Source organism: Lycium ferocissimum, chromosome 9 (assembly GCF_029784015.1).
Source record: "Lycium ferocissimum isolate CSIRO_LF1 chromosome 9, AGI_CSIRO_Lferr_CH_V1, whole genome shotgun sequence".
NCBI lineage: Eukaryota > Viridiplantae > Streptophyta > Magnoliopsida > Solanales > Solanaceae > Lycium > Lycium ferocissimum.
Genome location: NC_081350.1, coordinates 28630081 through 28646691, shown reverse-complemented (window position 1 = coordinate 28646691; position 16611 = coordinate 28630081). Strand labels below are relative to the sequence as shown.

Here is a 16611-nt window from a genome sequence, read left to right as displayed (position 1 = left end):
TTCCCTTTAATTTGTTACGGATAAAATGCTAGTTTATTAGTAGTAATTCAGATGGCATGTAAAAGAGGGAACTATAAAACTGAATAAGGGGAAAAAATTTTTATTTTACCTTTAGCAAATTTTTTATTTTTATTTTACTTAAACTTAAATGGGCTACCATTTTCTTTCCAATTATTGAATTTGTATTGGACCTGGAATGAGCAAATATATATATATATATATATTAAATGTGTAAGTATCTATCGGTTTGATTCGGGTTTTTTTGCTTTACACCAAACCAAACCAAGAATTATCGGTTTTTAAAAATTTGAAACCAAATCAAGTCAAACCAAGCAGGTTTTCGGTTTATTAAGTAGTTTGACTCGATTTATCGGTTCGGATTGGTTTTTTGGTCTCATTTGAACACCCCTAGCTCTAAGTAATATTTATGTATGTATAGAGATTAGTGGCAATTGTACAAATTTTGTTAGTAGTTTCAATCTGATTTTTTTTAATTGATAGATATAATTGACTTTTCTATTAGTTATTGGGCATGATTATATCAAATAAATCAACTTTTTTGGCTTATTTAATTTGTTCTTTTATTATACATGGAGACTCTTCATATATATCTTATTGCTTTATTTTAAAGATCTGTATGTCTATATATTTGCATTTACATTAATGAGTGATTAATAATAAAGGATAATTTCAGAGACCTCCCCACACGTTTGGCTTGGTCACATTGACCTCCCTTATGGTTTACGATATTACGCTTACCTCCCTTATTTTGATTTTATTATAACAATTCTTTTAACTTATTTATCATTAACTAAAAAAACTACAGTTTGCCTAATTTACCCTTACTAATATATTCTTTAAGTAAACGTATAAATAATTTCTTAATTAACAAATTCGCCGGAAATTCCATAATTCATGCCCTGCAAACATGGCTTCCGTTCCACGTTCTTCTTCTTGTGGAAGGATGCCTTCTACATGGCTGTTCTTGTCTTCCATGATAAACTGGTGTTTTTCCTGGTATTTTCTTAGGCATCATAAAATAATTTTATGAAAAATGAATTATTGTAGACCTTCAGCATTCGGTTCTTTGCTTATATAAACAAAAACAACAACAAGAGGCTACTACATTACACATCAGGTGAAAATATGTGCCAGATTTAATATATATCTATATAATTGTTTTGATCAACAAACCTCACATTTACCCGTACGAAGTCTTCTCTATAACTTTAATTTTTCAGATATTTTCACCCCTTTTTTTTCCGGCAACACTTCTCTTAAGTTTGATGGGGAAAAAATGAACTCCGGCCAACAAAGAAGCAGATGGAATTAGAATACTAATTTGTGAAGAATTTGTTAAACAAAAGATATATTAGTAAGGGTAAATTAGGCAAATCGTAGTTTTTTTAGTTAATGATAAATAAGTCAAAAGAATTGTTACAATAAAATAAAAATAAGGGAGGCAAGCGTAATATAGTAAACCACAAGGGAGGTCAGTGCGACGAGACCAAACGTGAGGGGAGGTCTCTGAAATTATAATAAACCAATAGAACTATAGAAGCTATCGGAGAAGCTCCAAAGAAATATTGCAGAAAATTGCTTGATTGCTTCTAGGTTAATACTTATTAGCAACAACTGTTTATACAAATCAATAAATACATTATATGTGATTAGGGGTGTTCACAATTTGGTTAAAAATTGATCCAAACCGAAAATCAAAATCAAACCGATTAAGTAAAACGATATTTACTTGGGTTAAGTTTGGTTTGGTTTTGTAATTTTTAAAAACCGATAATATTTGGTTTGATTTTGGTTTTACTAAAAGCAAGCCGAAGAAAAAATCGAACCGAACTGACAAATTTTATACATAATTATTATAATTATATATATACAGTATATTAATTTTTATAAATACTTTTAGATAATTTATATACTTTTTAAGCAAAATTTTATTTATCTCTAATAAGCTAATGAACTTTATACCTTAAGCCGATTTTAAAAAAGAAATCCATGAATTCATACTCATTTATTCAAAGAAACAACTATATGAGATTTACCTAAATTTATTTTTTGTATTTCTTATACACTGTATTCACTTAATTAATCATAAATCCTAAGACATCTTCTCCATAATGCAAGAAACTATAGTTACCACATTAAAAGGGTAATAACGGATTATAAGTTGGAAAATGATAGAAAATTCTCTCCTAATTGTAGGAAAAAAAAATGAAAGAGAGAAATAATGTTAATTTTCTTGAAAACTGAAAAACCAACCCAAACCGACTACAACCAAATCGATGGATATGTATTATATTTGGTTTGGTTTGATTTTAATAATTTTAAAAACCGACTAGATTGATTTGATTTTAGTTTTAACCCAAAACTGACCCATGAACACAGAACACCTCCTATATGTGATTACACGTTCACTTCTCTTATTTAAACATTATTATATTCTTATTTAATTAAATCACTTAATCACAGTAAGATAATTTATGTTTGAACCTAATGGCACATAGTACAAGATCTTAGGCAATTTAAGATGGAAAAAATACTTTTTCCTTTCTTAGTGGCCTCCTTATCAATGACCGTGGATTGAATATGAACATATAAGGTGGTCGAGAAAATGAAAGAATAATTTATTATAATTTTTTTTTAACAATTTTCGTGCATCACGCGGATGCTATATTGGTTGATATTAACAAGGATCAACTTAATTATAAAGAACACAGTTTACAAACCGATATACACCTGATTTAAGTGATTATTGTGTGTCGTCACTAATTTTTCCTTTTTTTTTTTTTTTTAACTGCCACTCGAAGTTATATATCAGTTTTACTTTCACCCAAGTCTCGTCTCAAATTACATATAGTACCGTCTACAGATACTCTAAATAAAATCGAATCTTAGACCACTGCAGTATATACATTATAAATGTTAATTGTAGCTCTCATACAACAGGGATCCGTGGCGCAATGGTAGCGCGTCTGACTCCAGATCAGAAGGTTGCGTGTTCGATTCACGTCGGGTTCAAAAACCCGAAATATCTAGGTCTGACAACCTTTTTGTTTGTGGCCATTTCAGAATTTTCCACTTTTCTGCTAGGTTTATGTGAGACTCTCATTTTCTTTATATGCCAACTATATTTTCTGGAAAAAGAGATGGCTTTTGTATCTTATTAATCGATCTTTGTCTCCACTGAAGTGATCCCTTCAAATTTTTATGCGTTTAAACTATCGAAGATAATAACTTAATCCAGTATATCTTGCAACGAATGCTTGTTCATTTTGTTATTTTGCTGTCGTTACTTTTATTTCAATCCCGCTTTGATTTTGTACTTTTTGATTTTCTCTTCTGAGTGAGTTTTGATTTCGGTAGAGATAGGATTTTTAGGGAGTTCTTTTATGGGTTTTTCTTCCATTCCAACTTCCCAAAGATCATATGCTTCAAGATAGGATTTCATCTTCATTGCCCAAATTTGATAATTTTCACCGGTGAAGATTTGTGGAGCAATCAAAGAAAGACCATTACTTGCCATGGTTGAAAAAATAAGGTTAAAACGTAGTATGGATTAAAAATTGATATTGGTTGAAAATAGCCCTGAGTGTTAAAAATAAGCACGGGTTAAAATTGGTTGAAAATAGCCCTGAGCGTTGGAAATAAGCACGGGTTAAAATGGATTCAAAGAGGTATGGGTTAAAAGTGGTTGAAACTATTCTTTTTTCACAGACTCATAAAGATCAATGAAGGCGCTAATACCACTGTTATGATTTTTGGAGAGAGATTCAAACAACAAGGTAGAAAATATAAATGAAAGTCTCATATGAATTTTATTAATCATAAGCCTTTACATAGGCACATAAATAAAGTAGTAGACTCTTCCTACAATTAAATTAGTACTAGACTCTTACTAAGATTAAAAAACTGAATATTCTACTAAATCAACTATTAGACTCCTCCTATAATAAAACAACAAATTATTTTAGAAAACTGTCGCAATAACAGATGCAAAATCCAACATTGAGTTTCTTATCCTGACAGTCTTAAGCGGCATTGCTTTTGAAAGACCATAATCCTTTTTAAGTTTTTCCGTTGTACCAAAAAAAAAAAAATATATATATATATATATATATATATATATATCACAAGAATCAAAATCAGAATTTACCGATAATACAAACCAAAAGCGCTATTCTAGCTCCCTCTTTTTATTTGTCCAAATTATTCCTATTTTTTATCGCGTTCAATATAAATAACAAGAAGGAATTATTCGAAAAATTGTTGGTGTATCTGAAAATAGAGTGCATAAGAAATATGTGGAATGATAAAGTTTTTTTTAAAAAAAATATTAAAAAAAAAAAAAATTCAAGCGAAGGGGCTGACCTTAATAAAGTATACAGTGCGGGTCACCTGTTAAAAGATACTTCCCGTTGGAAGAGGAGCGCCATTCAAATGTCCATTCAAATGTCCACAGAGCCACATGCATGGGTTGCATAAATTCTTTTATTCAAGCAGGATATTAGAAAATTGATGAGACTGACAAACGAAACACACACATATATAGATTAGATTTCATATCTAAGAAACTTCTCATCAATTCACAAGACCCATAAGCTCATTAGTACCTTACGGTTGAGGTTTTTCAGCAAAATGTTCCCTGAACTTGGAGAAAGATCCATTTTTATTTTTATTATATTATCCAAAGCATTTAAGCATATATGATTCTTGAAGTAACTCGAACGTCAATTTTTAGGTGGCTGTTTGTCATATTTGAAAGAATCGGAAACAACAAGAACAGGACATCAAAACAGAAAATCCGAAAGGGGAGGGAGGGTGGAAGGGAAAACATGTCATAAATTTATGTCTTTCTTTCATCCTTTCTGTCTATGGCCCATGCCAATTGATCTTATTCGGATGAGTTGCATTTCGTTTTCTTTTTGTTAGTTATCAGTCATGGTCAAATCCTTCTCCCTAAAATTTCCTGATTTTCTTTCCTTGGCGAGTGAAGTTTCTGCCTCCGTTGAGTGAGTAAGGCCGATCATACATCAAGGGGTATTTAATTGTCATTTTATGTATTATCTGTTGGAAACACAAAGAAAACGAGAGACAGAAAAGAAGAAAACGAGAGAGAGAAAAGAAGAAGACAGCTATGATGTACAAAGAAAACGAGAGAGAGAAAAAAGAAAACGAGAGAGAGAAAGAAGAGAGACATTATGATGTACAAAGAAAACGAGAGAGAGAAAGAAGAAAACAAAATGACGTTTAGGTGAATTAATGTCCGGCAGGTGGATTAATCTCACCCATACAACACACACACACGTGATAGATCAATCTTCCACCCTTAGATTAGAATCATGGCAGATTTAAATATGGTCAGGGACCAACACGAGAAAGAATAAAATTTGTTATACAATGGACAAATTAGAATAGGACGGAGTGTAATTAGTTTTGTCCATTTCCTCTTCTTCGTTACATTGTTAGATAGTTTTGTGTATAAAGAGAGGTACATCTTGATGAATAAAATTTACACGAGAGAAAATTCCCAAATACGATGTCTTCATCTTCAATTTTAACATGGTATCGTAGCATCTCTAAGCTCTCGATCCGGATACGTGTCAAAACATCAAAATCATCTTCAAATTGGGTAAACCAAAATGCAGAAACAAATGAAACGAGAATCGAAGCAAAGGAGAGAAAAGGAATCACATATGAAAATGGACATCCTTATCACCTAAACAATTCAGGATTCACACCGGTATGACTCTAGTCAACACTTTTTGATGGAAGAGGATACTTAGGTTGGAGGAGATCTATTCTCCTATCTCTATCGACCAAGAAACTTGGCTTTATCAATGGAGCTTGTAAAGCACTAGATGCGAAGTCTACGGAAATTTGAGCAATGGAGTTGTGTCAATGATATGGTTATATCTTTGGATATCAAATGCATTATCTAAGGATATTGCGGACGGTTGATAATTCCAAGACCAAAAGAACTTTGGGACGATGCAGAACGGAGAGATTTGGCAAGTCAAATGGTGCCAAACTCTACCATCTACAAAAGGAATTGACGGGACTAGTACAAGGTAATAGTGACATTCTTGGTACCACCAAACTTAAGAGATTATGGGATGAATTAGATGGGATAAATGTGATTGTTTGCTTTGTTCATGTGAATGCAACTGTGAGGGAAAGCAAAATTAACAAAATCCCCGGAAGATCGAGGTTAATTCAATTCCTAATGGGACTAAATGATGTGTATGCTCGGAGCAAGGGGGAAATATACTTATGATGAATCCTTTGCAGGGTATAGATGTTGCATATTCCTTGCTTTTGCGGGATGAGAACCGAGAGGGAAGTATATGCAAATGCACACTTCACCTCCGATTCTCGGATCATTTATGGCGATTGGACAAGCAAAACAACCAAACAACACATTATTTGCTGAGTTTGCAGCATTCATGGCTAATGGACAGGGAAGAAATGCACAGAAACTTAAAAGTCAAGCAATGAGAGGGCCAAGCACATATCAGAAATATAATAACTCAAATCAGAGGACTGCCAAGCCACAGAACAAATTTAGAGGCAAGAAGAAATATGATCCAAATGTATCTTGCACATATTGTGGAAAAATAGGACATGTGCATGATGATTGCTACGGTGACCGCATGGATTTCCTGCGATTTTGAGTTCACTAATCCCAGGGAACTATCAACCCCATTAAAGCAAATGCAAGTCTAACTCATGAGGCGAGAGGAAAACATGGGAGGACAAGATTTTGGAGTCAATGATGGCAATTTTCAAGAGCAATTTAGCAAGGAACAGATTGCAGAAATGATGCAAATGTACAAGCAAAGTAAATTGACACAAGCAGGAAAGATGGGAATCAATGCAAATGCAGTGGCTGGTACCATTCTTAAATACTCAAGTTCTGTGTTCACTAGTCTTAAACAAAACACTTGGATCATTGATTCAGGAGCTTCAGAACACATGTGTTTTGACCCCAATTCTTTCCTATTTTTAATTCCTCTCCCCATGCCTTTGAATATCAATTTGCCTAATTCTTTCAAGGTAAGTGTAACTCACATGGGAGTGTCTCTATCTTACCAGGTCATGTCATAACTGATGTGCTTCTTGTGCCAGATTTTAAGTATAATCTCCTGTCAGTCCACAAATTTTGTGTCCAGTTTCAATATGATGTCCTATTCACAACTGCTGGATGTTTGTTGCAGGACCTTTCAATGAAGAGTCCTCAAGCTTTTGGTGAAGTTAGAGAGGGACTCTATCTATTGGAGCCTAATAGTGCCAAATCTAGAAGTATTTTCAATTCCAATGATGTATTTTCAATTCCAAAAGGAAGAAATTCCATTTCACAATCAGTTTCAGCTCTAATCCAGTACATGTTAATGCTGTTCCTAATGTAAAGCTTTGGCATGTAAGGTTGGGACACCTTCCATTTTCAGCAATGAAACATTTAAGTTTTCTTCCTTGTGATTTCAATTCTGATTTTATTTGTGATGTCTGTCCTAGAGCAGCTAAACAAACTAGACAACCTTTTCCTACTAGTAGCATAAAGTCCACACACATTTTTGATCTCATCCATATAGACACTTGGGGACCCTACAAGTGTAATACTTATAATGGATTCAGGTTCTTTCTCACCATAGTAGATGATTTCGGTGAGGAACATGGACATTCTTACTAAGCACTAAGAGTAATGCTTTTCCTGTCTTAAAGAGCTTTTTATCTATGGTAGAGAGACAATTCAATGTGAGAGTTAAAATGATCAGGTCTGATAATGCCTTGGAGTTGGGAAGAGGCACACAAGAATCAGCTTTTCTAGCCTCACAAGGGATTCTGCATCAACTGTCTTGTGTAGCTACCCCTCAACAAAATGGAATTGTTGAGAGGAAGCATAGACACCTCTTAGAGATTGCTAGAGGATTGATGCTCCAATCCAAATTGCCTATGTCCTACTGGGGAGAGTCTATTCTGACTGCTACACACATCATTAATCGACTGCCATCTAGTGTGCTCAAGGGGCAAACACCTTATGAAGTATTGTTTAGACAAAAGCCTACTTATGATCATTTGAGGAATTTTGGATGTTTGTGCTATGCTTCCACCCTAGGACAAGGAAGGAACAAGTTTGATGAAAGAGCTACTGCTTGTGTTTTACTAGGCTATCCTTTACAGCAGAAAGGATATAAGCTGCTGTCCCTTGATACAAAGAAAGTGTTTGTATCCAGAGATGTGAGATTTCATGAATCACACTTTCCTTTCAACTCATCTGATAACTCGCACACACCTATTTTCCTCAATTCCCCTTCTTCCTTAGATGATCATTCTGATTGTCCATTTCAGATACAATCAACACCACCAGTTCATGATCTTTTTCAGCAAGTTACACCCTCAGAACCTCACCATACTACTTCTGATCATTGGAGAAGTTCTGATTCTACACTCTCTCATCTGCCACTAAGTTCCCCTCACCAAATGAATTCTACAGATCAGCCTATATTACCCCAACTTGACCTCGTTTATCCAAGTTCTCCTACACCAACAGCCTTCTATTCCTACTTCTACTTCTCCCCTATAACCAATCCACCAAGAAGGTCTAGCAGATATCTCACGAACCCGGTTATCTAAAAGACTACATTTGCAATAGTGTGATATTCACCGATCTAGGGAAAACTTGTTTTGATCACTCTCCTAAGCCTAGAGTTATGCTTTCTCTCGCCTTATCTCTCAACAATCAAGCACCTACTTCATTCCCTTTCTAACATCACCGAGCACGCTTGCTACAACCAGGCTTCCCAACATCCGAAGTTGGAGAGAAATGTTAACTCGTAAATTAAGGCTTTGGAAAACAATCAAACCTCAGGAAGTTGTCTTTGTTACCTAAAGGAAAAGAGCCTTACCTTGCAAATGGGTATACAAGATAAAGCATCTCTCGGATAGGGAGTATTGAAAGACTAAAGGCAAGACTAGTGGTGAGGGGGATATCCAAAGAAAGTATAGATTATGGAGAAACTTTTCACACATTGTGAAAATGACCACTATCCCAAGTGCCTACTTACCATTGCAGCTAAGAAGCAGTGGTCTGTTTCACAACTAGATGTCAACAATGCGTTTCTGCATGGTGATCTCCAAGAAGAGGTTTTTATGAAGTTTCCCGCAGGACTGACACCTCCTAGTCCTAACCATGTCTGTCTTCTGAAAAAGTCCTTATACGGTTTAAAGCAAGCTTCACGGCAGTGGTATGCTCGGCTTGCAGGAGCATTAGCTTTCAAAGGTTATTCATCTTCCTTAAACGATTATTCTCTCGTTTTTTAAGCGAGACGGGTCACTAATTTCCATCCTAGCAATCTATGTGGACGATATTCTCCTCACGGTGGATGATTTGAGTGAGCTCGAGAATATCAAATATTTTCTCAATACAGAGTTCAAAGTTAAGAACTTGGGAGAAATTCACTATTTTCTTGGCATGGAAATTTTACGAGAAGAGCATGGCTTTATTGTCAGTCAACGAAAATTTACCTCGGATCTGCTTCATGAGTTCGATGTTTCTCATTTGCCTGCGGTTGGTTCTCCTTTGGATCCCTCTTCCAAACTTCGAGCGGATGATAGTCCTCGTTTGGATAACCCCACGCTTTATCGTCACTTGGTCGGCAAGTTGAATTATTTGACCAACACTCGCCCAGATCTGTCTTTTGCTGTTCTTGCTCTAAGTCAATACATGCAGCGACCATGTTTGTCACATTTCTCGGCTGCTTTACGAGTTTTACGATACCTCAGCTCAGATCCGGGTCAAGGCATATTACTATCTTCCAATCCATATTTTTCTTTACTGGCTTTTTGCGATGCGGACTGGGCATCGTGTAAAGATTCACGTAAATCGGTTAGTGGATTTTTCATTACCTTCGACGTGTCCGATTTCTTGGAAATCGAAGAAACAAATCTCGATCTCTTTGTCCTCCGCGAGCGAATATCGATCCATGCGCCGTGTTACCGCTCTTGAACTTACTTGGTTGATTCGTCTCCGAGGATCTTTCTGCTCCAATTTCACTCCCGATTCCGCTCCACTCCGACAACAAGCCGCCATCCATATAGCTCGTAATCCGGTCTTCCACGAGCGCACCAAACATGTTGAATTGGTGTCGCTTTGTGCGCCAGTTCCAATCCGGTCTAATTACTCTTTCGTTTGTTCCCTCTAAAGATCAGCTTGCCGATCTCTTTACTAAGCCCCTTTCTGGGGTTTCTCACAGAGCGATTTTGTCCAAGTTGGGGGTCATGACTCTCCCCTCCAACTTGAGGGGGGATGTTGGAAACACAAAGAAAACGAGAGACAGAAAAGAAGAAAACGAGAGAGAGAAAAGAAGAAGACAGCTATGATGTACAAAGAAAACGAGAGAGAGAAAAGAAGAAAACGAGAGAGAGAAAAGAAGAAGACAGCTATGATGTACAAAGAAAACGAGAGAGAGAAAAGAAGAAAACGAGAGAGAGAAAAGAAGAAACAGCTGTGACGTTTAGGTGAATTAATGTCTGGCCAGGTGGATTAATCTCACCCATACAACACACACACATGATAGATCAATCTTCCACCCTTAGATTAGAATCATGGCAGATTTAAATATGGTCATGTGACCAACACGAGAAAGAATAAAATTTGTTATACAATGGACAAATTAGAATAGGACAGGTGTAATTAGTTTTGTCCATTTCCTCTTCTTTCTGTTACATTCTGTTAGATAGTTTTGTGTATAAAGAGAGGTACATACTGATGAATAAAATTTACACAGAGAAAATTCCCAAATACAGTGTCTTCATCTTCAATTTTAACATTATCTAAAAAATAGTTTTAAGTTTCTTGAATGGAAATCAGACATAAATATTTTTATGAAAGTACCAACTATATTGGTAACCTAAAAAAAAGAAAAGAAGAAGCTAGGTATATAAGCATTGAACTGATCAAATTATACGGACACAAGGAAGAAAGATCTGCAATTTGCAGCTTCCTTTGTTGGGCAGCAATGTTTAATTATTTTGTACAGTAATAATTACCGGGAAAGAAAGGGGAGTTCGTCAAATATCGCATAACTGGCGTTATAATTAGAGTACACTAAAAGCTGTTGAGACTGAAAGCAATATGTTGCAAGAAGAAGAACAAGTATAAATAATTTTGACACTATCACTCTTATTCAACGGATTAATTAGCTAGCAATAGTTTCATAATCACTTCCTTGAGCTATTTTAAGAGGGTCACCAATTTTGTTTTAAAAATCAAACTCCACCCTCAACTTTGAACAATAGAACAACCCCCCCCCCCCCCCCCCACACACATCTTATTTTAATCTTTTGAATTGCCATTTACCCTTACAATATCAACTTTTGTCTTCTTTTTTTACTTCTTTAAAATCATGATATTTTTTATCTTTTAAATCTATGTAACAAATTTCCTATAAGAAAATAAATATTATTTTCTGGGCGAAGAAATAAGTAAGAAATACTAATTGAGTATATAAATTGATGATGTTCTATTAGCAAAATAATAATATAATTTTTTTAATAATAATCAAAACTCTAATATCTATTTATACAAGTGAGAATAACAGGTAATAATAACTTTAATAAATATATTTCATAAAGGTAATACAAAAAAAAAAACAAATTTAAAATTTATATTGTAAATGAATTTTTAATTATAAAATATTTCGACTAACCGAATTAAAAAATTTATTTGAAAAAAAAAAGAGATTCTTAGTATATTCGTCGGTCGGTGGACGACGAACAATGATCAAGAACAACGATGATTGGAACAATTTCAATAGCAAGTCTAGTAATGCGTTATGTGGCTAAGATTGTAGTTAATAGAAGTCAAGTCTACTTCTGTGATTCTCGCTCGTTCCAGCCGTTATATGGCGCTAAGATTGTAGTTAAATTTCCGAATCTCTTAGAATCTGGATGTTGTTTGAGTTATCTCCTGCCCCGGCACTATGGATTCCCAGATGGATAGGGACCTGCTGTACGGTGCGAATGATGATATAAAAATTTCATTAATGTCAAGTGTATAACTAATTACTCTACTTAAAACCTAATGTAAAACTGTCCAAATTAAAAGCGCTACTTGTTCAAGTGAGTGGGGCTAATTCCTTAAGCTATAAATACATGCCTAAGATATTCACCATTTGACATACTAGCATTCTTTCCTTTCATCAAATAATTCCAATGTCTTCCTCTAGCTACAATTTCTTTCACTTTTGTTTTCTTCTCATCATATCCACCAACTGTTTTGCAAAAAACACTTTCCAGCCTAAAACTCTATTCCTCGCAGTGAGGAAAGACCCATCCACTCTACAATACATTACTCAAATTTACCAAAGAACACCACTTGTCCCCGTTAAACTCGCCATCCATCTTGGTGGTGAAAGCCTATGGGTAGATTGTGAAAAAGGTTACAAAAGTTCAACGTACAAACCAGCTCGTTGTAATTCAAGGCAATGTGATTATGTAAAGTCAACGGCCTGTGGACAATGTGACGGAAAACAAAGGCCAGGTTGCAACAAAAATTCATGCATTAATGTTGTTGGAAATCCTGCTACAGAAACTCTCATGGTGGGTGGTGAGATCGCCGAGGATGTTTTATCGATCCGATCCGTTAACGGGTCCGTTCCAGGGCCCGTTGTAACGGTACCAAAATTTATCTTCAGCTGCGCCGAATCATTTTTAACAGAACGTCTTGGTAAAGGTGTTAAGGGAATGGTTGGTTTTGGACAACATCGTCCAGCGTCACTTGCTGCTCAATTTGCATCGGTTTTTCGATTCAGTAGAAAGTTTGCCATTTGCTTGAGTTCATCAACTGAACGAAACGGTGTAATTTTCATTGGTCATAGTCCTTATTTCTTTAGCCTTGCATTTGATGCATCGCGAGATCTTATCTATACACCTATCATTACCTACCCGAATTATATATACTTCAATCGGGACTCACCAGAATATTATATTCAAGTTTCGTCTGTTAAAATTAACGGAAGAAATCTGCCGTTAAATAAAACGTTACTCACGTTGGACCTTGAAAATGATAGCCATGGGACAAGAATTAGTACGGCCGTTCCTTATACCTTATTGGAGGCTTCTATTTATAGTGTTGTGAGCAAAGCTTTTGTTAACGCGATGCCTAAAGATGTGCACACTGTCCCTGCGGTGCAACCTTTTAAAACTTGCTTTGATTCTTCTGCTATTGGTATGTCAAGGCTAGGTTACAATGCACCTGAAATTAATCTTGTTCTCCATAGGCCAAATGTGTATTGGACAATAACAGGTGCAAACTCATTGGTAAAAGTTAGCGACGATGTTGTGTGCCTAGCCTTTGTTGAAGGAATCCAAACATTGGGACAAGCAATTGTCATCGGTGGGTATCAAATGCAAGACAATCTTGTGGAATTTGATCTTGCAAGAAAAAGAATAGGTTTCAGTAACTCGCTCTTTTTCCGTCAAACTACGTGTTCAAATCACAACTATGCTTAGAGATTCGGCATTAATTTGCTCATGTTGACATAATAGTGGAACAGGTTTGCTGGGCTAGGAAAATGGGTTAATTATTTAATTTTATCCTTGTAATTTTAATTTTCTTATTTAGTTATTCAGTAATCTTCATACTTTGATGATCTTTCAAATTAAGAATTAGGGTTGAAGTCTTCAAAAGATGTGGTGATCTTGGTTGAAGTCTTCAAAAGATGTGACGATCTTTCATTAAATGAGTTACTTCTATAATAAATTGTGTGCCATGTGAATTAAGCTGACTAACTTCATATTTAATCAGAGAAAGCTGTATTAGTACTGCAATGAGGTACAATGCTTTAAGTGCAGTCAACAGTAACTTGGTTTTGCATTTTGATAAGTTTTCTATTTTTATATCAAAATCATCAAAACTCAGATCTCTATTACATGTGGATACTTTATACTATGTTGCAAGGTGTTTACGGTTTTGTGAGAAATCCATCCAAACCAAAAATGGACTTTTAAAGAAACTGACCTCTTCCGGTTTGGTTGCAAATTTTGAAAAACCGAGAATATTTGATTTGATTTGATTTTGTTAAAGACAAATCGAAGAAAAATCAAATCAAACCGACAAATTAAATACACAATTTATATAGTTATACATAAAAAATATATTAAGTTTTATTAATAACTTTAAATCTTTTGTATTGGTTTTCATCAAAATTTTATTTTTACCAGTTATTTCATCTCTAATATAAATAGACTAATGAACTTTAGTACTCTTTAACCCCGCTTCTTAAAAGAAAGACATGAATTCAAATCAATTTAGGGAAAGAAACAATTATGAGATTTTTATCTAGATTTTTTTATATTTAAAGCTTATAGATCTCAAGATAATCTCTCATTAATCTAAAGAAATTATAGTCACCATAATTAAAGGGTAATAAAAAATTATAAGTGGAAAAAAATGAAAAATTCTTTTTTAGTTGTAAGAAGAAGAAAAAAGACAGAAATACCATTAAATTTCTTTAAAATTGAAAAATTGAACCAACAGATAATAACCAAATGGATAAATGTGTATTATATTTGGCTCTACTTGGTTTTTAATAATAGAAAATCACTAAATTGACTTAGTTTTGATTTAATAAAAAATGAGACCCAAAAGACCCATAAACACCCCTAATTGCAACTTGGAGGAGGTTTGCACCTAAACAGCTCCCTCTTACCATCCCAAACCCCTTGTTGTTGGGTGTGCGAAATGTCCCACAAATTAAGTGATACTCGTAATAGTGTGGGAGAAAATTGTGTGGGTTTGACTCAAAATGGATAATAGTTAACATTACACCATGATAAGATTATTCAATTATTCATTTTTTGAATTTTTACTGGTTGTAACTTCTCTTAAGACATATTTATTAATAATAACTACCCTTTAATTTAATTATAAATAGTAACTAAAATACTTTTTAAATTTACCACACATAGCTATATCAGTAACTTCTAGTTACTGGGCCAAATAGACACGTAAAACACTCCCCCATATCCCCAAATCCCATGTTTAACGGTTAGTCAATTAAATTCGTCAAATTCTCTCTCCGACAGCATTAATCCTTGCCTTTTTTTTCTCCACTAACTTCCTTCACGTTTCATCATCTTCTAACTATTGTTGCGAAAATTGGGGAAGTTGTATTTGGATAGGTTTTTGCATTCTATTAGTGTATTTTTGTTCATAATAACTTCCTATTTTCAAAGATTTTGAAGCGTGTTCAACTTCCAATCCTTTCCTTTTTCTTCTCCAATACCTTCCTTCGCGATTCTTCATCTTCAAATCATTGTTGCGGAAATTGGGGAAAGTTGTGTTTGGGTAAGTTTTTTACATTCTATTAGTGTATTTTATTCATAATTACTTCATGACAGATTTTGGTTCAGCTTCAGATATGTATTTTATTGATATTTATTAACGTATTTTCAAGTATTTATGTAACCATATGTTATTTCTTCATTATGCATTACACAGGAAGCAGTTCGTCGAAGATCCATGGGCCTATTTTTGACAAAAAATTTCCATTTGAGCAAGATCCCATAACCGGTCCACTTGATGTACAACATCTTGATCAATACCGTGCGTGGCTTCGTCAGGGATTACTTGTCAAGCACGATAACAAGTATGTTTTTTTATCCAGAAGTACAGATTTATGTTTTTTTATCCAGAAGTACAAATTTTGGTGTCATGTTTAGCTGTTCTTTTGGTAGTTATATGTGTTATTTTTTTTTTCATACACACCACTTTCTTTGTCTCTCTGTATGTGTATGTGTTTTCGAGATTTCAAAACATAAGCGTTCTTTGGGTTTTTTGGTCATCTTGTTCTTTGTAAAACTTACTAGTATATCTTTTTTTAGCTGTTCTATTGGTAGTTGTGTGTGTCATGTATTTTTTTTTTTTTTGCATACATACTACTTTCTTTGTCTCTCTGTATGTGTATGTGTTTTTGAGATATCAAAACATTAAGTGTTCTTTGGGTCATCTAGCTCTTTTGTTCTAAGTCATGTCTTGTAGAGTTTTGGGTGAAAAAAATGACTTTTTTAGCTGTTCTCTTGGTTCTTGGATTTGGTGGATTTTTTTTTATAGTTGTGTGTGTTATACTGTTATATTTCTTGTTTTTTCACACATACCATTTCCTTTGTCTCTGTATGTGTATGTGTTTTTTAGATGAAAACAATTTTTGAGGATTTTGTTGCAATGTCTATCATGGTGTATGGTTCCCACAAGCCCCACTTAAAGCACACCCACACAGGACACAAGTACCTTTTCGGGACTTGGATTATACTTCTTAATTATTAGCTTTCTTTGTTGTCTTGGTTATTCTACTTTACTAATCATTTTCTTAATTACTTCTTGTTTCACTCTTGTGTTCTCAGTATCTTCTTTGTGATTGGTAATAGTGATTCTCTTTATTCCAAAGTTCTTTTCTTCTGAGTTTTTTCCTATTACACAGAAGCTACAATGAGCTATTCCCAAAACATAATGGATGATGAGTATCTATGTATTTTTCTTTTATAGAAAGAATAAGGAAGACCATTACAAAAAGAAGATGGCAGTTTTTGAGCATGGGG

At 34.5% G+C, this 16611-nt stretch overlaps 1 protein-coding gene and 1 non-coding gene across 2 annotated transcripts; both read left to right on the top strand.

Moving 5' to 3' along the window:
- Nucleotides 1–2961: 2961 nt before the first annotated feature.
- On the top strand, nt 2962–3033 carry TRNAW-CCA (transfer RNA tryptophan (anticodon CCA)). The gene has a single exon. It is a non-coding gene; the product is annotated as a tRNA-Trp (tRNA).
- Nucleotides 3034–11993: 8960 nt separating this feature from the next.
- LOC132031760 (probable aspartic proteinase GIP2) lies at nt 11994–13820 on the top strand. The gene is made up of 2 exons (XM_059421674.1): nt 11994–12022; nt 12198–13820. Exons 1-2 carry the CDS (start codon nt 11994–11996, stop codon nt 13522–13524), a joined length of 1356 nt encoding a protein of 451 aa, XP_059277657.1. The 3' UTR covers nt 13525–13820.
- The last annotated feature ends 2791 nt before the right edge of the window (nt 13821–16611 follow it).